Genomic DNA, 22662 nt, shown 5'->3' on the forward strand with positions numbered 1-22662 from the left:
TTGGGGAGTGGGGGGATGCTGTAGTTCCCCCCCGGCTGCTGAGGGAAGGCACTTCTTTAGCAAAGAACGCCAGCGAGCACAGGCAGAGGAAAGCCCCCAGTGAATCCAGTGAATGTTGGGTCAGCCAAGGTCATCACAAAATGCCACGATGGCTGGGGGGAAGGTGGTCGGGGCGGGGGGGGGCGGGGGGGCGCGAGTATCGCCCCCGCCCGCAGCGGCCTGCCGCTGCCGGCCGGTGCCCCACCCTGCGGCAGCATCACCCATGGGGCAGGCTGCACTGGCCTCGTCCAGCCTGTAGGTCCGCGCCCGGCCTCTGGACACAGGAAGGCCGCGCACGGGGCACGAGGAGGGAATCGCGAACCCGATCTGAGACAGTCCGCATCGCTTCACAGTTAGTGTCATGAACGAAGGCATGGGTGAAGCATGTGTAAAGGAGGGGATGCAATATACAAATCTTGACTGGACTCTGATTTTTTAAAATAAGCTAAAAAATCATTTGGGGGACAGCTGGAAAGCTTGCATAGAAACTAGAGGTTAGGTTATATTGCAGAATTATTGTTTGTTTTCTTAGGTATAACAATGGTGTTTATGTAGAATGGGCCTCAGCAGACGTTTTCTGTAAAGGGCCATGTGTCAGGGGGACCCAAGACGCCCAGATTCATTGATTCGCTAGGAAGACCCATGGCTATGATTTATTATGGCAAAAGGATTCAAGGCACAGGGAAAAGGCTTGTAGAGCGAGCTAACTTCCCAGCAAAGAGCTGTGACAACACGTTAAATGTTAGAAGGAGCTTGTTAGAGACCAGAGCCCAGGGTTTTTTGGGACTTCCCTGGTGGTCCAGTGGTTAAGACTCTGCGATCCCACTGTAGGAGGTGGTCTAAGCTCCCAAATGCTGAGCGGCACAGCCAAAATGTTAATTAAAAAAAAAAAAAAAGTGCCCAGTTTTTATTATGAGCTAGTCACAGACACGCACGGAAACTCCGGACTCCCAGAGAGAGAACAGATGTTCAGCACATGCTGTGTTGTTTGTACAAACGGTTCAAGCCCAGTGAGGCACTCTTATCACAGTTACGGTGATGGGGACCCTCCCCAAATCCACATTCCCAGGTGCCAGCTAAGGGCCAAACTCATAAGCAGGACTTTGTAAGGATAGCATTCAGGCCTTAGGTTAATGCTTTTCTGCACCGGTGAGGTAGTACATATTTTCAGCTTTGTGAGCCAAAACAACTGCTCCTTTAGTGCAAAAGCAGCTACAGGCAACATGCAAATGAATGTGTGTGGCTGTGTTCTAATAAAACTTTATTTACAAAAACAGGTGATGGGCCAGATTAGGCCCAATGATCATAGTTTGCCAACAAGTGATGGAGAAGAATGTCTCTACTTTTAGGAAATAACTGCAAAGTGTTTGGTGGGGGTGAAGTGTCATGTCAATAAAGAGAGAAACAATCACACACAGGGCACACAAGCAAATACGGCAAAATGTTAACAATGGTTGACTCCAGTGGCAGGAATACAAGTGTTCATTGCCCTATTCATCCAACTTTTTCTCTTTGAAAAAGCTATTTAAGTTCTTTCACCAGCAGTGGCGCTGTTGAACAGGACAAGATCCCTGCCTCACCAGCTATGTCTCAGCGGAGGCGCGGGGCAGTGAAATAACAAATCCATGCACTCCAGAGAGGGGGGCGCTACGTGTTTTTTCCTAAAGCAGGAAAAAGAAGACAACAAAGCCTAAAGAAAAGAGCAATGTTAATAGACATTCAGTGAATTTCTGACAGGGAATTTCACCAAAAGAATGCAATGAAATGCACCAACATATACTTTAAAAATATACCAATACTTGACAGCCTATACAGCTATTAGACACTGACAGCTAATGAAAGATTTGTTGCATATACAGTGTAACTAAAAAATACATGTTTTTGTTCAGACGAAGTAAAATTTATATTTTAAGGCAGGACGAGAAAATGAAGCATAAAATTCTCTCTGTCCATTAAGGCCTCCTCACTCCCCCTTTGATGGCAGTGTGCATCCGCATTATACATTAACTGGGCCTCCTCAAAGGTGGGAATGCCTGCTCGACCATAAAGATCAATTTTTTTCCTTTCTTCTGACGCCGGCAATGTAACTTCTTAGAAGAATAGTGTACTTTCCCCACTTCGTAGGGGGTCACGGTGACCTGCTGCTGGCTTTATACGTGCTACCTGGACTATGTATCCTTGGTGAACTTTATTTAAAATGTCAGTACGTCATTTTGATGTATGATCCTTTGTCTCGAAAATGTATATGACCACGCCTTCGACTTCTTACAGGCAGAACAGTCTTTCAGAATTTTCTGAAAGAATTTCTCCTGGGTTATAATTCTCAATTTGGCTCAAATAAAATTCTTTTTTCTTCTTGTCAATTGAATTTTAATCGAAAATTCTAAATGCAAAATTATCCTTCTTTAGGAGACTTTTCAAAGTCCGCTGTGCATCACAGGCAAGAACCATCCATGGATACTAAAATTAGTGGCAAAAGGATGATGACAGACATGATATTTGTGTAGCCTCAAAAGTACTTATTGGTTACAATGGGGAAAATAGTAACTTTACAATGGAGAAACCTGGTAGACACGCCTTCACTCAAGATGGAGATCTACATCATCAGTGCAAGGCGTATGGACATCACGTGCCCTTGAAGTGATGCACTGAAAGGACAGCATCACTTTGGTGGTGTTCCTGCCCCAAACACACAACCTCTACCTGTTCAGGAGAAACATCAGACGAGCCCAAACTAGGATCTTCCTCAAAATAAACAATCCGTACCCTTTAAATGTGTCAAGGTCATGAAAGACAAAGACTAGGAACCTGTCCCAGGTCGAAGCCGGCTCAGGAGACGTTACCGGGAAGGACCACGTGGGAGGAGCCTGGGTCAGACAGAGGACTGTGGTGGGACTCAGTGAAACGTGCGTGGATTCTGGACACGAGCTCATCACAGCGCATTTCAAGGCTCATTTCCTGCTTTTGGTAACTATGCTATGTTTAGGTTTGTGTGAGACATTAACATTTAGGGAAAGTGGATGAAGAGTTTACAAAACCTTTACAGTATTTTTGCAACCTAAAATTATTCCAATATAAAAGGTTTTAAAAATTAGAAAAGCAAAAACAGAAAGTCTGACAGGACTTGGGGAAGGATGTATTTTCCCACTTCTACACACATTACACACCCTCCACCCCATCCCACCCTGAGGGCAGGGTTTTTCTCTGTCCTACTCATCTGCACCCAGGACGGTGCCTAGGAGGTGACAGTGTGTGGAACAGCTGTGACTAGCTCACTAGGTACCAATTAGCAATAGGCGTGTGCTCATGTCTTCCACAAATAACAAAGACCAGCATCTCTCATTTCCTGCAGCATCATGGGATCCACTTCTCATCCTGAGGTTGTCCTGCTTGTGTTTGTTTTCTGTAGAAAAACCCCTGTTCGTGGATCCTGTGTGTTTTCCTGGGTCATGGTCTTTCAACTCTAGGCTCAACTTGGTGAAGAAGGGTAGGCCCATCTTTGAAGCATAATTTTGCATCTGTGCTAGGAAGCGTGTGCGTGATGTGCAAGGGAGGTGACTCAGTTTCCTGGAGCTGCTGTAACAAAGTGCCCAAAACTGGTGGCTTAGAGCAATAGAAAGTTATTGTCTCCCAGTTCTAGAGGCCAGAAGTCTGAAATCCATGTGTCCACGGGGCCACGCTCCCTCCGAAGGCTCCAGGGGAGGGTCCTTCCTGCCTCTTCCTGCTTCTGGGGCTCCTGGTGATCCTGGGCCTGTGGCTGCGTCATGCCATGTCTGCCTCTGTCCTCACGTGGCCTCCTCCCCTGTAGCTCTGTCTTTACATGCTGTTCTTCTTGTCTGTCTCTCTGTGTCCTCTTGTTTTCTTTTTTTTTTTTTTTTTAATAAACATCTTTATTGGAGTATAATTGCTTTACAATGGTGTGTTAGTTTCTGCTTTATAACAAAGTGAATCAGTTATACATATACATATGTTCCCATATCTCTTCCCTCTTGCATCTCCCTCCCTCCCACCCTCCCTATCCCACCCCTCTAGGTGGTCACAAAGCACCGAGCTGATCTCCCTGTGCTATGCGGCTGCTTGTTTTCTTACAAGGACACCAGTCATTGGACTTAGGGCCCGCCCTAATCCACTATTAACCTCATCTTAACTAGTTACATCTGCAAAGAACTTATTTCCAAATTAAGGTCACATTCTGAGGCTCTGGGTAGATGTGATTTTGGAGGACACTATTGAACGCACTACAGAAGGTGTAAAGAAGATAAAATAAGTAACAGTCACTACCATCTAATGAGGGCCTACTATGTGCGAGGACTTTATAAATCTTAAAACAACCCTGCAAGGGAGGGGTGGCTTTTGCCCTTTTGTAGGTGAGCAAAGAGGCTTACAGGTTATGCTCTTGCCCAGAGTCTGAAAAAGACAAGGCAAAGGTAACACCCAGGCCAGCCCGTCTGCCCAGCACAGCCGTGAGCGCCCTACATCCGGACCAGCACCATTTCACGGGTGGCAGGTGGTCCACGTGTGCAGTTAGCAGCACGGCCCCAAGCAGAAGGGCTGTGCCTGGTATAGCTCTGGTGCTGCCTTCTTGAAATTCTTAATACATTTTGAACAAGGGCCCGAAGATTCATTTTGCACATACATTAGACAGCCTGTCCGTTGTCATGGCCCAGCCGCTCCCCCTCCGGGACCCCCACCACGTCCTCTGTGCCCCCTGCTGCTCAGAGCTGCTCTCCAGACCCAAACCCATTCTCTCCATATTGTGTGCTTCTCCCCCGATATTTATCCCTCAACTGTTATTATAGAAAATCAGGGAAATAAAAAAAGTTAGGGGAGGAAACCAATCATGGTCTCATGGCCTAAAAGAAAAATTTCTGACAGATCTGTTCTTTATTTTCTGTGCATAAGACTTGTATTAATTATATGTTACTATATTATAGTAATCACACTATATTGACAGTTTTGAAACTGCTTTTCAATAACATATCTAGCATTTTCCCATATATTAATTTCTCAAGAATATGCAATATTCCAAAATAAACCTTTCCTCTAAAAGCAAAAAGGCCTTTAAATAAAAGTTTGGGAAAATACTGAAAATCACAGAAAGTTATTAAATACCCATTCCCCACCCCCTAGTGATGGCTACTGTTAACATCGGTGAATATCCGTCAATCCCGCAGGTGCCTGGACCCCACCGAACCCCAGGGACTCGGAATCTCCAGGGAAAATGGCTGGGAACTCAGCATTTCAACACGCACCCAGTGCTGCCAACATCAGGGCCCTGGCAGACACGCTTTTATAAACACTTCTTCCCAACTACACAGGGCTCCTTGCTATGGACGGAGGCTGGGCATGGAGGTGGCTTCTAAATTCTGGGATGGACATTTTTATAGATAAATCTTCTGTCCATCCATTATATTAATTTTCCTTACAATAAATTCCTGGCATTGACTGCTTTGTTTTTATTGGCCACACCACATGGCATGTGGGATCTTAGCTCCCCCACCAGGGATCAAACCTGCATCCCCTGCATTGGAAGTGAGGAGTTTTAACCACTGGCCACCAGGGAAGTCCGAGTCTTAACCACTGGCCACCAGGGAAGTCCCTTTTAGATTTTTTTTTTTTTTTTGATGTGGACCACTTTTAAAGTCTTTATTGAATTGTTACAATATTGCTTCTGTTTTATGTTTTGGTTTTTTGGCCTTGAGGCATGTGGGATCTTAGCTCCCCAACCAGGGATCGAACCCGCACCCCCTGCATTGGAAGGCGAAGTCTTAACCAGTGGACTGTCAGGGAAGTCCCTCGATTGCTTTAATTTGCAGTTTTGTTTTTGATTTACAGAAGTGTGTAAGTGTAACTGAGCAGGACCCTATGGGGCCTTCCCAGGACAGACTGTCGTCCCTCCAGCATCCTCTGCCTGCCTCTTGTCTGTAGAAAAACTTTAGCCAAAGAATAAATTTAATCAGAGAAGAGACAACATGCAGAAGCAAAGGAAAGCTGTCAAACAAGACAAAATAATGTAGTTTAGGCATTAAAGACAAGGACCTGAGACTTCCCTGGTGGCACACTGGTTAACAATCCGCCTGCCAATGCAGGGGACACAGGTTCGATCCCTGGTCCAGGAAGATCCCACATGCCGCGGAGCAACTAAGCCTGCGCGCCACAACTACTGAGCCTGCGCTCTAGAGCCCGCGAGCCACAACTACTGAGCCCACGAGCCACAACTACTGGAGCCCGTGCGCCTAGAGCCCAGGCTCCACAACAAGAGAAGCCACCGCAATGAGAAGCCCACGCACTGCATCGAAGAGTAGCGCCCGCTCGCCGCAACTAGAGAAGGCCCGCGTGCAGCGACGAAGACACAATGCAGCCAAAAATAAATAAATAAATAAGTAAAATTTTAAGTTATAGAAGTATAATTTTAAAAAAGTACTTTAAAAAAGAAAAAGACAAGGACCTTTTGGGACTTCCCTGGCGGTCCAGTTGTTAGGACTTGGCACTTTCACTGCCAGGGCCTGGGTGCAATCCCTGGTCAGGGAACTAAGACCTCGCAAGCCTCGTGGTATGACAAAAAAAAAAAAAAGTCAAGGACCTTTAATTCCTCCTCAAAGTCTGTAGATAATATTCTGAGCCACGTCCTTTGAGCTATTTTGCAGATACTGAAATCCCCACCAGATGGAAGAAGTTAATTACATGACGACAAGACTATAGCCGTGACATGAAGCGCTGGTCCATCTTACACAGTTCCAAGAACTGGCCTCAAGGAGATGGGAACAAACCAGTTCTGGAACTGAAGATTAACTGTACTTAAAACAATCGAAGGACGCTGATCACATCACCGCATGACTAATTTCAAGATGACTATCAGAGCTGACTGTGCTCTTCTGCATGTAGCTTCCCCCAACCCGGGCCTGTGCACCCCTGAAACTCCCCTTTAAAATCTCTTGTCCCCTGATCAGCAAGGGGGAGTTGATTCTTTGGGACATGAGCCCACCTTCTCCCCAGGATTGCCAGCTTCCTCAATAAAGCTGCCTTTCCTCTTACCCAACACTTGGCTCTTAGTATTGTATTCCTGAGTGACGAGCAGCCGCACGTGAGTTCCATAACATAAGGAGTCAAATATTTATTTAATGCCTCCTATGTGACAGGGACGGAGGCAGGGAACAGTCCCACTGCTGCCTGTCTGCTGGGGACCTGGACAAGGGTCCCTAGGTCATTAGGAGACACAGAGAGAACAGCTGGATGGCCGAGGACAGGTCAACAGGTGCACCCAGAGAGTCACCTGCCCCCACGTGGGTCCCGGCCTTTCCCTTCTGATTCTTCCGATGCTTCTAAGCTTAGAAAATCCTTTGCCTACATTAGTTTATAGCAACGGCTCTTCAAGATGTACATCTGTTCCCTCCCTTGAGTCGTCCCAATTTCTGCACCTCCTTCCACCTTTCAGAGGGGGCTCAGGGCTGTCTCTGCTCGAGCTGGCTGCTTCAAGGGGCCTGGCTCGGAGGTAAAGCCACTATCCGCTTTGCTTCCAGCTCGGCCAGGCAGCCAGGCCTGTGATGGATCCTGATGCAGGAGGCTGGGCAGCAATGTGCCCACGTGGGGCACCTATTTTCAGGTTTACCTCCACTGCTATTTCCCTTGTTATTGAAGATGAATAGGTAAATGTAATAAATGCTTACTTGTTTAAATGTTTCATCTTTTTCTTTTTTTTCTCCCCCCACCCAAAGGGTCTCTTGGGCTAGAATTTAATTAGCAACAAATTCTGGTGATGAAACTTTTGCAGTATGAAACACAAGCAACTGAATAGAATGGGGCACAGGTGTATGAGTCACCTGCCTAAGCGTGCCAACAGGGAAACACACAAGCCAGGTTGTGAGGAGAACAGAATACGCCCCTTTGGCATGTGGACTATTTTGAGCTGTAGGCAATCAGGAGCCAGCAGGCTCGGGAAAAACTATGACCTCTTCCTTAACTACCTAAAAGAATTGAGCTAGGGGGCCTGTACCAGAAGAAGAGCTATTACCAGAGATAACTTTTTTATCTGAAAGACTTCCCTGCACAGCAGGGCAAACATTAATTACCAAACTCAGCTCTCTGTATCGCCCCGTGAAGGGCCCTCCTCCCCTTGGGAGCCCCAGGCCCCCATCCCATTCCTTGAGGCATATAAGCCTCAATTGCCAGGCTCGCCCTTGGTCTCATATCTTTGGGGCTCCTATATGTAAGAAATTAAATTTGGTTTTCTCCTGTTACTCTGTCTCATATCAATTTAATTATTAGTCCAGCCAAAGAATCCAGAAGGGAAGAAGGGAAAATGTCTGCAGCTCTACAGCTGTCTTGCTGGGGTAGAAGGGACCAGGAGACACTGAGAAAAAAAAAAAAAAAACAAAACCTTGGCTTCTACTGACTCTGAGAAAATCAGAGATCACAAGTGAAACTTCAAAATTGCTTGAATTTAAAATTTTGATCCTTCTGAATAGGGATTTCAAATTGAAGTGAATGGCCTCAGGACTCTAGGTGGGGAGACGGGGTACTAGGTCTCTTCCCCTGGCTCTAGTAGGATAAAAAGCTGTGTCGTCAAGGAATGAGATGAATGTCAATATTTTTCAGGGCATTTGGGTAGGAAAAGTAATGCTAATTATGGGTTAGACTTATGTTAGTCTAGTAATTATAGGCAATGATAGTGGTGACATCATCAACTCACCCTAGGGCTCAGACACCGTCCCAAGCATTTTATGCTCATTAACTCACTTAGTGCTTCATTTAAGCACAGAGAGGTGCAGCAGTTACTCCTAGGCCACACAGCAGGTACAAGGAAAGGGGGGATCAGCATGCAAGAGTTTGACCTTCAGAACCTGCCTTCCGTGGCAGCTTGAAAACATGTCTGGACCCAAACCTGCAGCAATAAAGCAACATTGACTTCATAAAGCAGCATGAGACAATGACTATACAGACAGACAATGGCCAGACCATGTACATGTGACAAGAGACCCACCCCCTGTGCAACAACCATCCAGAAGCCAAACCACAGCCTCTGCAGCCATTGGCCCAGAATGTCAGGAGGTGGCCGTGACAGTCACCTTCCCTAATTTTTGCCCCATCCCCCTTCTAACTCAGGACAACCAGAGAAGGCCAAATATGCCCCTGAACGCAATCACACAGAACGCCCAGCTTGTAGTGAGCCTGCCCACAGCCTCCCCGGGCCCGAAGACTCCATCAGGGTACACCTAAGCTTTCCTGTTTTCTAGTATAAGCCGCCCCCTCCTCTGCCTGCCTGTGAGTCTCTGTCAAAACCCAAGTGATGGTGGTGGATCCCCTGCTACAGCCAGCTCTGAAAAAACAGCCTTTCCACAGGTGTTACCCTCCTAGTTCTAAAATGTGAGCACCTGCAGACCCAGGTCCAGCAGGGAGAGAGGGTCAGGCGTGAGAGGCGCCTCAAGGTGCCCCCCGCCACCGCCCCGAGCTGCAGGATGACAAAAGCCACAGAACCGCCTGCCTTGCCCTCTGGGTCATTATTTTCTGATGCTTTGTTTTTGACACAGAGGAGTTTTCCATTTTTATGGGGTCAAATCTGGCTCTCATTCATTCATTTATTCAACTATGAATTGTGGGAGTCTTGAAACCCAGTCCTGTGACTGGTTTATAATTAACACTCATGCCCGGGTGTCTGTTCTTGTTCTTCCCTCTTGTCCAGCCCATACCTGTTTGATCACATTTTTGCCTAATCAATAAGGAGTAGTGAAGGTCAGGGGCTTGGAGCCACAGCGTTCCAATAAGCATCACTGCGTATGTGCTGTTCTGAGTCATCTTCCAGGGCAAGATGACCTCTACAGAGTATGTTGACACAGACTCCGGAGTCACAGACCACCAGACCGAAGACACGTAGACGGCAGATGATTCAGATGAGTCACCCCAGCTCCTCTGTTCTTCCCGTTTAAAAACTGCTAACTCAATTTTTCTAAATGTAAATTGGAAGTGCCAGTTCAAGTACACTGCCTATTTTTAATGATCTTTTATTTATTCATTGGTAGGAGTTATTTATATATTGTCAGATATGTGTAATGAGAATATTTATCCCAGTGGGTGGTTTGTTTTTTCATTCTCGTAAAAATGCCTTTCAATGAATAGTTCTTTCTTTTCATTAAATGCAAATGATCAATTAAAAAAAATAAAAACTGCTAACTCAGACCAATGAGGAGTGGATGTGAGGCTTGTCTCCTCCCTTGCTTGGAGCCATTACTTTGCTGCAAACCCCGCTGTCAGGGTTTGGCTTTCTGTGCTTGGGCCTTTGATGGGTGTCAGTCTCTCCTTCCCCTCCCCACAGGGCTCAACCACACACGACCTCCCATGCTTCCCTGAACTTACAGACCAGGCTCTGCCCTAGAAAGTACCAGAAAGGCTCACCTCCCCACACACTTGCTCACGGCCCACTCCCACTGGGCCCACCAGGAGGCGAGGCTGGGCCTCTGCCTGCAGAGTCAGCGCCCAGTGATGGGAGAGGCCCAGTGCCCACTGAGGAGCAGTCCTGTCGGGTGGGGGGCAGCTGGATCTTTCGGAAAGGCCAGTCCTGTCCAGACAGCTCCCAGCACAGGCCCCACCCTGCCCCAATAAGACGGGGACTCTTCCCTTCCCAGGATGTTGAAACTTGTCATCCCAGGATGTCTCAATCCCAAACCAAACCCCGTCAGAACCAAGCCCTTAACTAACTCCATCCACCTGACCCCACCCCAGCCTGAGACCCTGGGAGTCATCACCTCCCCACCACTGGACTCCTTTGTGCCTCTTCTGTCCACCCATGTCAGCCCTTCACTGTGTCCCCGGGTCACACGCCCATGATGTTCACAGCAGGCCACACGACAGGCCGGCCCAGGTGGGGCGCTGGGCCGGGCCATGGGATGAGGGGCGCCAGGCAGGCAGATGCCCGCGGGAGGGAGGGCCTGCCAGCCAGCCCCTGGCCCTCTCCCCCAGCTCCTCCAGCTCCCGCGCTGGGCGGGGGCTTCTCTCCCCTCCGTCCTCGGTCCAGCTGCCCGCTGCTCTCCGGACCCCAAACGCCCCTGTCGTTTCAGGACCAACTACTGTCATCTCACGCAGGGGGTTAGACTGTGGGGACCCGGAGACCAAGACAGGACAGTGGGGTCTGGGGGCACTGTGGTCCGGGAGGCCAGGGAGGAGTCAGGATGGGCCAACTCCACCCCGCGCCCTGCCCCGCACCGGCTCGGTGCCCCCGCGGTTCCCCGCAGGGCAGTGCCCGGGGCAGCGTCCACCCAGCCCCCGCGAGACCCGGAGCACCTCCCTTCCCGGGAACCTGCGGACCGCGCCCGCACTCCCACCCACATCCTGCAGGGTCCCGCCCAGCCTCTCCCCTGGTCCTGCGGACGCGCCGCCACCCCGCCCTCTGACTCAGCCGACGGGGGTGGCCGACACCAAACCCAGGGAGGGGGGACAGCCCTACAGCACACGACCCTTGGTCCCGAGAAGGTGCCTGCCTGCCGGGGGTCCCAGGCTGCGGCCTGCTCCCGCCCACGGCGCATCCCTATCAGGACGCCCCGCGCCCCATTCCCGTCCCGGGCGCCCGGCACCCCATTTCCGGTCCCGGATTCCCCCCAGCCGCGCGCCGTGGTTCCGCCCGCGCGTCACGTGACCGCCGCGCCAGGACCGGGGCTCGATTTCGGTCAGCTGCTCCCGCCACAGTTCGCTGCTCCAGCGCGTCCGCTGCTGCCGAGTGACCGCCGCCTGGTGTCCACGCCCGCCCGCCCCGCCCGCTGCCGAGATGATGTGCGGCGCGCCCACCGCCACGCAGCCGGCCACGGCCGACATCCAGGCCATCGCCGACCGGGTCAGGGCCGCGGGGGGCGGATGGGGTCCTGGGGGGCCGGGCAGTCCGCAGGCATCGCCGCTGGGACGGAGGCGGTGCGTCCGAGCGAGCGCATCCCGCCGTTGGCCGGGCTGGGCGCGGGCCGATGCCCCTCCCCGCCTGGGAAGCGCGACCGCGAGCGGAGGTGTACACAGGGGGAGGACCGCGACGTGCCCGTCGGGGAAAAGCACTTAGAGAGCAAACGGTACGGTAGGAAGGGTGAAGTCACCCTGAGTGAGTCCGGGGACAGGGTCCACAGGCGTCCTAGACTTAGGCTGTTATTCTAGCACTTTCGTGTACGTTTGAAGTTCTCTCCAAATGAACTTCTTCGAAATGCAATCCAGCCTGGGTGGCGGAGGCAGAGCCTGGTTCGGGCCCTGGGCAGCTGTCGGGCCGGGTTCCGAGGAAGGCACCTGCACCCAAAGATCAGGTGAGGGTGGGAGGAGCGGGGCCTGCCCTGCCTATCCTCGTGTGTCAGCAAAGTCGGCTCTTGACAAGCAAGACCCCTTCCCGCCTCTTCGTGGTTTTCCGGGCCTGAGAATTCCCCGCTTGTCAGGTGAACTTTGAATGTGTGTCAGCTCACTTGGGAGGGAAGAGTTACTGTCTCAAAGGGCCCCTTCGTTTGGGGTCAGTCCCTTGAAAGTGATATGTTAGTGGACCGTTTTCACTGCCCCTGGGAACAAGGAGGCCACCTGTGTGCTGGGTGGTCTCTGTGAGGGGCATGGGCACCATCTGGTGGCCCTTTGTACTGACGCTTTTGGGACAGTCTGGGCTGCACATGAGAAGATCAGAGGCCAGAGACCGGCCCCGGTCAGAAGGACGTCGCGGTGCTGCACTCCGCCCCCATCTCCTCCAGTCCCGTCCTAGGGCCCTCCCTAGCCCTCTGCCCCACCTGGTCCTCTCAGGGCTGGGAACTGGCAGCTTCCTTAGTGACCCGGGGCCTTCTGCACACCCCCTGGCTACAGCCCAGCTCATCTTTCTCCTGGCCGGCAGGCAGCGGTGTCAGTGACCTGCCATCCCGCAGGCCGTGGCCTGGCCTGGCATTCGCCGCCTCCACATGCTCTGTTCCGCCACCTCCTTTAGGGTTTTCTCAAGCCAGTCAGGCCTTGCACAGGGCGGGGGCTCTGTGCAAGCCCCCCTGAAGCAGAGAGAGAGACGATTCCATCTCAGACTCCCAGGAGGGTCTGTGGGTGTCACTCACCCCGCTGGTCTTGTAAACTGTCTGCAGGGTCAGTTCCCTGCAGACCTGGCAGGCACCTGGCAGGAAGAAGGGCCCCACGGGGGAGTGTTCAGACGCAGGTGGCACCAGCTCCAGGGGGACACGCGCACCACCGTGAGAGCCGTGGCAGCTGCGTGGAGAGAAGGCGGCCTGCCTTCTCAATTCCTGACCCACCCTCCTGCCCTTTCTGCCCACCTTATCCACAGGGAGCCCCCCTCCCTGAAGGCCTTTGCCACAGGGACTCGCTGGCATGCATGGCGGTGACCCCCTCAGCTCCCAAAGCAGCATGCTTCCGGGCTTCACTGAAGTCCTCCGACCCTCTAGAACTGGTCCTGTGACTGCAGTGCAGAGTCAGCGTGCCCTAGTGCCTGCCAGTAATCCAGAGAGCAGCCAGAGCACTTTGAAACTAGATTAGGTTTTAAAGTCAAGACTCAGCCTCTGCCCAAAGGCATTGCATCCTAGAGAAATCATCTAAAAATGCAGCAAAGCATTTTTCCCTGCAAAAGTGTGTTATCTGCTGCATGATCTGTCACACAAGAAATTGGGAATACTTAAGAGAATTAAGGCACATCTAGAAGATGGAAGATTAAATTTAATATTAAAGTTAGTTTAACATTTTTAACTGTTTTAGCTTTCAATTTTAAAAGAGTAATTAGGGACTTCCATGGTGGTGCAGTGGTTAAAAATCCTTCTGCCAATGCAGGGGACACAGGTTCAATCCCTGGTCTGGGAAGATCGACATGCCACGGAGCAACTAAGCCCGTGCGCCACAATACTGAAGCCCGTGTGCCACAGCTACTGAAGCCCGCGTGCCTAGAGGCCGTGCTCCGCAACGAAGAGTAGCCCCCACTCGCTGCAACTAGAGAAAGCCCGCAAGCAGCAACGAAGACCCAATGCAGCCAAAAATAAATTAATAAATTAATAAATATAATTTCTTTAAAAATAAACAAATAAAAGTGTAATTAGGAACTTCCCTGGTGGTCCAGTGGTCAAGAATCCTGCTTCCAATGCAGGGGACGCAGGTTCGAGCCCTGGTCAGGGAACTAAGATCCCATATGCCGCGGAGCAACTAAGCCCGCATGCCACAACTGCTGAGCCTGTGCACCACAACTACTGAGCCCGTGCGCCGCAAGGGAGAGCCCGCATGTGGCAACTGAGACTCGATGCAGCAAAAAGTAAAATTAAAAAAAAGAATTTAAAAGAGTAATTAAAAAACTATATATACTCTTTGCAATGAACTGTTTGTTAAGTAAAAGAGAAAAACTGTATGAACTTACATACGTTGTCGTGATGATGAAAATATCAAACTATTCCATGCCTGGAAAAGAAAGGGAAAATGACACAGAGAAATAGTACCGTTGAAACTCGGCAGAATGAGAGAGCTGTTTTCTATACTTTATCAGCAGAGCTGACAATTTAATGTGTCTGCTCAGTTGTGAAGAACAGTCGTGTTATAGAAAGTCTGTAGAGGGCCGGCGTCAGAGTTCAGCCGTGACATTTAATTCAAGTAAGTGCACGTATCTCTCTGTTCTCTCCTCCCCCAGGTGAGGTCCCAGCTGGAAGAGAAGGAGAAGAAGTTCCCGATGTTCAAGGCTGTGGAGTTCAAGAGCCAGGTGGTCGCCGGGATGGTCTACTTCATCAAGGTGGGATGTCAGCCTCTTCGGAGGGTCTGGCCTGAATTGGGGGCTCCTAGGTGCCTGGGCAGGGGTGCTTAAGAGGGTCGAGTGGCAGCCCCCAGCTTCAGGAGGTTGCTGGCCATCTAGAATGAGCACGTGTGTGCACACGCGCGCGTGTGTGTGAGCACGTGTGCGCACAGCCTCCTGGAGGGGAGGACCGAGCCTTTCGGGGACTCGGGGCTCTGATGGAGTGCGTGTGGGTGCCGGGTGCTGGCTGGGGCAACGAGGGCGTCCCCTGCACTCGAAGGAGGAAGGTGGGAATGTCCTCAGCCCAGTTGCTGGTCACCTGAAGGGACGTGGCCTCCAGGCACCCAGGGCCTTTCTCCGAGTCCAGCCGAGTCCAGGGGAGCAGGGGGGCTTGGGGTCAGAGGCCGCACCCGCCCCTCACTGGACTCTCTTTCCAGGTTCAAGTGGACGAGGACAACTTCGTGCACATTCGAGCATTTGAAAGCCTCCCACATGAGAGAAAGCCCTTGGCCTTGGTCGGCTACCAGACCCACAAAAGCAGACACGACGAGCTGACCTACTTCTAGTCCTACACGACGGGCACAGAGCCCGTCGCCCACGTGGGTCTCTCCACTGCCAACCTGTGTCTGGGAGCTCACGCGGTGCCACTCGGGGTGGGGGTGGGGGTGGGGGTGGGGGGTGGGACGCACCTCTCCGGTGTCTCTGTTCCTCACTTTCATTGTGTTCATTTTTTTCTCCCAATGATCTTAAGTAAATTACTTTCAAGGAGGGCTTGTGTTATCTTTAAATATATGTATTTTTTCACTGTTCACAAATTTTCTCTGTTCTGGGGTTTTTTCTTCATCTGAAGCCGTAATCACAGTAGAGAGGTGTCACGAGGTGAGAGAGCTGTCCAGGGTGGAGCCCCCGCTGGGCCGCGTGTGGCCTGAGACCCCTCCCCCTGAGGAGCTGAGCAGGGGGCGGGGGATGCCCAGGTCACAGCAGGCGGGCTGTAGACCCAGGATTCCAGGAGCCTGTGTTCTAACCGCAGCTCCACATGCCTCCGTTGCTGTGACTCTGTATGCTGTCTCTAAAATACAAGATTTGAGGGAATTCCCTGGCGGTCCAGTGGTTAGGACTCCGGGCCTTCGCTGCCGAGCGCGAGGGTCAATCCCGGTTGGGGAACTAAGATCTCGCAAGCTGCATGACGCGACCAAAAATGAATAAATACATAAATACATGAATACATTTTTTTCAGCAAATCCGATTCTAGAGCATTAGCTCGAGATGTCCTCAGACACATTGGCACATTTCTGGCTCCGGTATAGAGATGGCCAGGTGCGGGCAGGAGAGGTGGTAACCCTGCAGGTACCGCCGAGCGCCATCAGCCCACAAGGCTGTCGTGAGCTCAGCCTCTGGGCTGCACGTGGTCTGCACTGTCTCCCACCCTGAGACCCCTGCCCACCTGACGCTCCCCATGCCCACTGGCACCCAGGAGCCAGTCCTGCACTTCCTGGGCATGTAGGGCATTCCTGGCCGCTCAGGCCTATGCTTCCCTCTCCGCTTGGCTGAGACCTGGCTGGGGACTGGCCTGGAGCTCCAGAGGTGGTAGAGGTGCATCTGGAAGGGAAAAGTGTTGGTCTGTGAGGCACCTGCCTCAGGTGTGTGGCTGTTGCTTGGTCTCCAGGTGCGGGAGCTGATTTTCAGCCAAGGCGAGTGTGCTGGGCTGCTGGGCATCTGGAGGAATTAGGGGTTCAAGATCCTCAGACTTGTCCTTCCAAACGTCCCTATCCTAGGCCTCGGGGCCCACTCCTCCCCTTTAAGGACCCTACTTTCAACGCAACCCATTTTCTTGGTTTCCCAGGGCTACCAGACCCCAGGCATCCCTGGGCTTGTGGCTGCATCACGCGTCTGCCTCTGTGTGTCTGTGTGCCTCCTCATCCCATCAGGACCCCAGTTACCAGATTTAGGTCCACCCTAATGCAGTGTGACCTCAACTAGTACATCTGCAAAGATCCTATTTCCAAATAAGGTCACATTCTGAGGTCCTGGTGGCCCTGACTTACTGGAGGACACCATTGATTTTGGGGGAGACACCAGTCAAAGCTAAATTTAGCATCCTTTTCAAGGGTGCTACCTTTATAACGAGACCCTGAATTCTACACTCAAAAGTGGGCAAACTGCGTGTAATGTGAATCATATCTGAATAAATCTTTAGCAGTGGGGAAAGGGATGGATGGGAGAGAGAGGAAAGTGCCTACTCTCCTCTCCCTTCCTTTCCCCTGTCCCCCCTACCCCGTACCCCAAGGTCATGGATGACAGCCACACTCCAGGGAAAGCAGAGCAACACGATGGAAGGGGCCTGAGACAGCCTCGTGCAGGCTAAGACTGGTGCAGGGGCCAGCCTTAGTCTGCACCTCATGGGGAACTTCTTCAGTGTCCTAATTTAGGCAGAATTACAGATAGGACGAGGCTGTGTGGCTGAGATCCCAGAGGCCCCTGGAAAGTTCCATGCAACACGTGTCCCAGTGCCCGAAACCTGTGGATGTTACTTTATACAGCAAAAGGGACTTGGCAGATGTGGTTAAGCTAAGGGTCTTAAGATGGGGAGATGGTCTTGGCGTAGCCGGGTGGGCCCAGCGTCATCACAGGGTCCCCATGAGAGGGAGGCAGGAGGGTCAGTGTCAGAGAGACTGAAGGTGGAGGAGGGGCCACGAGCCAAGGAACACAGGTGCCTCCAGAAGCTGGAAAAGGCCGGCAGGGAAGAGTCTCTCCGGAGCCTGCGGAAGGAGCCAGCTCTGCCCACCCATTTTCAGACATCTGACCTCCAGACTGTGAAAGAATACATCTGTGTTGCTTTAAGCTCCTCAACTAGCGGGAACGTGTCACAGCAGCCACAGGAGACTGTCACCAGGAGGGGGAGTCCGGGCCAGGAGGGCCTTGCTGGCGAGCAGAGCAGCACGGGGTTGGCAGAAGCGGATCTGAGGGGTCGAGTCAGAGGCACTTGGGACGGGATCCCGCGTCCTCCCCCACCCCTCCCTGCCTGTCCAGCAGGGCCAGGTGCTGCCCGGAGGCGACCTGAGGACTTATTTACAGAGGTGTGGGCTGATCCTGGGGAGAGCAGGTACCTGCCGGGCTCACAGGACCAGCGCTGTCACCACCCAGGTGTGAAGGAAGCCGGAAGGAGCATGGGGCTTGGTCAGTGACTGAAGCTGGTCCTCAGAATCGGGCAGGGGGGGGCTGGGAAAGGGAGCCCAATCCTGCGGGAAGCCCGCCTGGAGCCCACTGCCCAGAGCATCCAAACCAGCCCTCCCAGGGCACAGAACAGAGCAGGAGAGGGCATCTGGCCATGGCGGGCAGGACAGTGCAGGTCCTTTCCCGAAAGAGGGATGGCAGGTCCTTTCCCGAGGGAATCGGCTGCCCTCCGTCCCCAGCAGTAACCACTGCTTGGTTGGCTGTTTAACACAGCTTTAGGTCCTAGTTCACAGAACGGAGCTCCTCTCGAAAAAAAGAAATCACACTTCAACACAATCACCATGAAAATATTTATTTGTGATAATCATAAGTCAGTAAGACCAGTACAGACAGACACGGCCTCTACAGCACTGGAACGAGTTTTACGTTTAAAACACATCCACACGCACACAGGTGGGGTTGGTAGAGCACGGAGCTAGTGAAACCACTGCCAGAAACACAGAGACCCCCCCCCGCCCCCCGCCAACTTGCAGCCGGGATCGAGCTGTGTCCCAAGGCTGCATCACTTCCCCTGAGAAGCCTCCAAAATCTGAGCTCAATTAGGGAAGGACTGGGTTGGCATCGACTGGCCTGAGTCAGTGCCTCAGTCCTCCAGTGGGTCCAGTTTTGCAACTGTTGGGGGATATCCCAACGAAAATTCTAAATTAGAAGGTATGCAGCTTTAAATCTCAAAACATTCAAAACGCCACCCACATACTTCTTATCCTTTAGGGGCTACATGGAGTAAATCAAGATTTCACTTCCATTTCCCCGTATATCAACATCTACACCTCCCATCATCAAGATGACAGTCCCAGATATTTTGCAGGAATGCACCAAGGCTGGAGTTTTGGGGCACACTGGGGGGGTTGCTGCCAGGCTTACTGATTCCCCCTTTCTGTCCCCTGACCCCCCACCGTGCCCTACACCCACCCTCCTTGTGCCAGAAGCTGGGTCCTCAGTGAGAAAGCAACTAGTGGTCCATTAAAGGCTCTGCGGAGGCCCAGGGCCCTGGGGGACCATATTTTGGAATCTATCTTTAAGGTCTCCAGGAGAAGGTCTGAAATCTATACTCTGGTAATGGGCAAGCAATTCAGGGCCAATATATCTCTCATCTTAAAATAAATGATTATTTTCCATGTTACTAAACTGTGGAAAGTGAATATAAAAAAAAAGGTTAATTCTAACTTGGACCCAAACTGTATTAAAACCCACTGCGACTGGCCATGGATAACTGCCGACCCAGCTCCGGCTCAGAAAAGCATGAGGGAGGGGGCCCAGCTCTGCATCCTCGGATGCACAAGGACTAAGGCCTGCCTGGGGGCTTCACGAGCACAGGGGCCTAGGGTGGCGTGCCCTCCTCTCTGTCTGCCCAGTCCTGGCCCTTCAGGGCAGTGATGCCCCAGGCCAGGGTGAGTGGCCCGTGGCCTCACGAAGGTATGTCCTCCCAGAACGGGTTTCCTGCTGCAGAAGATCGGGGACCTGCCCCATGCTGATGTGGGGCTGGGAGCTTCCTTCACTGCAACCCTGGAGCTTGGGGCCCCTCCCTGAGGGTCAGAGATGGACACAAGGTCTCCCGCTCCGAGCACAGGGCCCTGCTCAGCTCGGACAGTGGAAAGCTTAAAACACACCTGTTTACTCTGCCGGAAGTTAAAAAGAAAATTCTAGGCAGAACTTTCCAATCATATAAAGTTGTAAAATAGTCTCTAAGTCAGACCTAAGATTACTCATCAAATGACCAAACGAACACACCGTGTCGTGAGCGCAAACCTCTAACGAAAGGCAGGAATGTAGTTTGTAAGACATCATTTCTTAATCGGTGTCTTTGCACATTAAGAACAGAAAACGTTCTGCACCGAGAATGAACTACAGGAGTCCACGGGAAGACACGCGCTACGGAGACCTCAGTTTTAGGAACTAGGGCCCCAGGCCACGTGGCAGCGGGACACATTCACGGGCCTCCGCCCCGTGCAGTGCAGCACAGACTACAAAGCCTGGTTCCAATCACCGGACAGGAAGTACTAATGCCCCAAAGAAAAAGCCCCTAGAAGGGCAGCTGCTGTGTGTCACCTACCAGGGCGGGGGCAGGGACCTCTGCCCTCGTTGCCCCCGTCTGGCAGAGGCCAGAAGCGCGTGACTGGATTCTGAAACCACAGCGCTGTCTGTAAAAACAGGCAGGAGTTCATGACACTGTTGGCCGCAGAAGCAAACACACGCGAGGGTGCGCCAGCTCTGCACACAGCTCCAAGGCCACCCTTGTGCGGGCGATGCTCGATCCCTGCTCTGTGGGGGCCCAGCCTGACCGACGCCCATGGGCCGACCTGGAGAACACGGGAGGGTCTCCTGGGCGGACATGCATCCTGACCAACAGGCCCAAGTTCAAGGCTTCCTGGCCTAGGGCCGTGGACCTGGGCTCCCAGAGCTGCCTCGCCCCGAGTGCCCACCAACTGACGTGCTCCCTCTATAGACACGGGAGCAGCTCTCCAGGGGGTCCCGATGCAAAGAACCACACGAGGTGATGCAAAGGGAAGCCCCCTGCAGCCTGGCATGGAATGGAAACGGGTGGGCTCAGGATCTGAGGAGTGAGTCTGGGGGCCACGTGGCTCCCACCCACTCAGAAAGCCAGGACGGACCACATTCACCGCGTCCCTGCTGGCACATAACCCACTCCGCTCACTCCCAATTGCCCTCCTTCCGGCCCAGGCAGGTGCTGGGGGCTCCCGAGCCAACCCCTGCCCATGGGGAGACGTGTGTGAACGAGGCCTGAGACCAGGCAGGTGGCCGAGGCAGGGATTCCAGGTGATTCTGGTGCCGGAGCGGAGCACAGCCCAGCCCCGTGGTCACGGGTATTGATTCACAGACACGGGCCCCGCCGCCGCAGGCAGGTGGTCCTGAGAGGGCGTGTGCACACTGGGGGTCCAGCGGCCTCCAGACGGAACACCGTCCCCCCTCTTCTCTGCCTTTCAACTGATGAGTGAATGTGAGGTTCAAGCGATGAGGTCAGAAGCGCCAAGCCAGGCTCGGCCACTGCAAAATGAAACATGCTCTGAAGACTGGTCCTAACAGCTTAAGGACAGGACAAAAAGCAAAGCGTCGTTGTTCTACCCCCACTGGCCTGCATGGCAAAAGCAGTGCAGACTAACCTGGTTACCTCTGCAGCACTTGGCAATGATTCAAGACTGGTTAAAAAACAAGGACCATATTTTGGAATCCGTCTTTAAGGTCTCCAGGAGAAGGTCTGAAATCTATACTCTGGTAATGGGCAAGCAATTCAGGGCCAATATATCTCTCATCTTAAAATAAATGATTATTTTCCATGTTACTAAACTGTGGAAAGTGAATATAAAAAAAAAGGTTAATTCTAACTTGGACCCAAACTGTATTAAAACCCACTGCGACTGGCCATGGATAACTTCTAGATGGGAAATTCTGAACAGAGACAACCGGGGGCCTCTGCTGTCATCATGACAGATGGACTGGGTCCCAGCAGAAACGAGCCTGAGATACACAGGTTCAGCAACATCACGACAAAAAGTACACTTTGCTCGGGTGGGGAGGTCGAACGTGCTTTCCCACAGAAGCTAATGTTCCGGAGCCTCGCTCTCCTTCTCTTAGGACAGGGGGTTCAGGCCACAGCTCTCCAGATGGCTGGGGCTTTACGGCTGGAGGAGATAGAAGAGTTCATGATTTTATGGGAGGAACAATTCTCATCGTTCTGTGTATGATATCGAGAATTGAGGGCAAAACCCACTGCGGGGGCCAGGACTCTGACATAAAACTGAAAGAACCAGAGTGCATTTTCCTTCAAGTTCACGGTGCACACAGAACAAGCCACCACCCCCAGCACCACGTTTTCAGGGCGGGTCTTCACCGTCTCACTGAAGGGAGAGAGATACTCTGGCTCTTTCCCTGGTCTTACACTTGCTCTCCAAGGTTTAAAAAAAGGAACAAGGAAAGAGAAGAACATGAAGATTTCCCGCTGGCTGGCGGTGTGGCCGTCTCCCCAGCTCTACTTGGCAGTGACAGTATTTTCCATTAAAGGCTCTGCGGAGGCCCAGGGCCCTGGGGGACGATGGCTGGTCCCTGGGCTGCCCTGCTGGGGGGCGGTCCCCCACCAGGCCACAGGCTTCCCCCTCCTCCTGGGCCAGCGGGCCCTGCAGGGACCAGGAAACATGACAGGGACAAAGATGCCCTGACCCGCCAGCCGCTGAGGGGAGCTGAGGCCCCCTGACCCTGCGCGCGGGCACTAACGCCTGAGACTGACAACATTTGGAATGTGAGCGGAGCAGGGAAGAAAGAAAAGAAGAGGGTGCAGAGAGTCCAGTGGAGACTGGCCTGCCTTCGTCCGGGGGCATTTCCAACAAAAGGCAGGAGGTAGTACCAAGGAGGTGAGAGTCCTAGAGACGTGGGCACAGCCAGACGAGGGTGGAGGCTCCAGGAGAGGGCCTGCCTGTGGGGCGAGGCTGGGGGTCGGGGACAAGGGCTGCCCTGGGAGCTTCCCCAGGGACCACGTCCGGGCCCCAGCATCCTGCAGCCTCCCTGCTCTCCTCCAGACTGTGGGCTCCTGAGAGATGCAAACCTCTGCAGCCCCCAGAGTCGGGGGCGGGTGCTGAGGATGGGCAACCCTGCCTGTATCCATGCCTAGGGGTCCTCAAAATTCTGGGTAAAGTGGGGCCAGGGAGGTCACCCCCACAGCGGACAGCTGGACT

General features: G+C 52.5%; 1 protein-coding gene across 1 annotated transcript; it reads left to right on the forward strand.

Moving 5' to 3' along the window:
• The first annotated feature begins 11674 nt into the window (after positions 1-11674).
• On the forward strand, positions 11675-15508 carry CSTB (cystatin B). The gene is made up of 3 exons (XM_061192827.1): positions 11675-11860; positions 14642-14740; positions 15178-15508. Exons 1-3 carry the CDS (start codon positions 11795-11797, stop codon positions 15304-15306), a joined length of 294 nt encoding a protein of 97 aa, XP_061048810.1. The 5' UTR covers positions 11675-11794; the 3' UTR covers positions 15307-15508.
• The last annotated feature ends 7154 nt before the right edge of the window (positions 15509-22662 follow it).

The sequence above is a fragment of the Eubalaena glacialis genome, chromosome 6 (assembly GCF_028564815.1).
Source record: "Eubalaena glacialis isolate mEubGla1 chromosome 6, mEubGla1.1.hap2.+ XY, whole genome shotgun sequence".
NCBI classification, from domain to species: Eukaryota; Metazoa; Chordata; class Mammalia; order Artiodactyla; family Balaenidae; genus Eubalaena; species Eubalaena glacialis.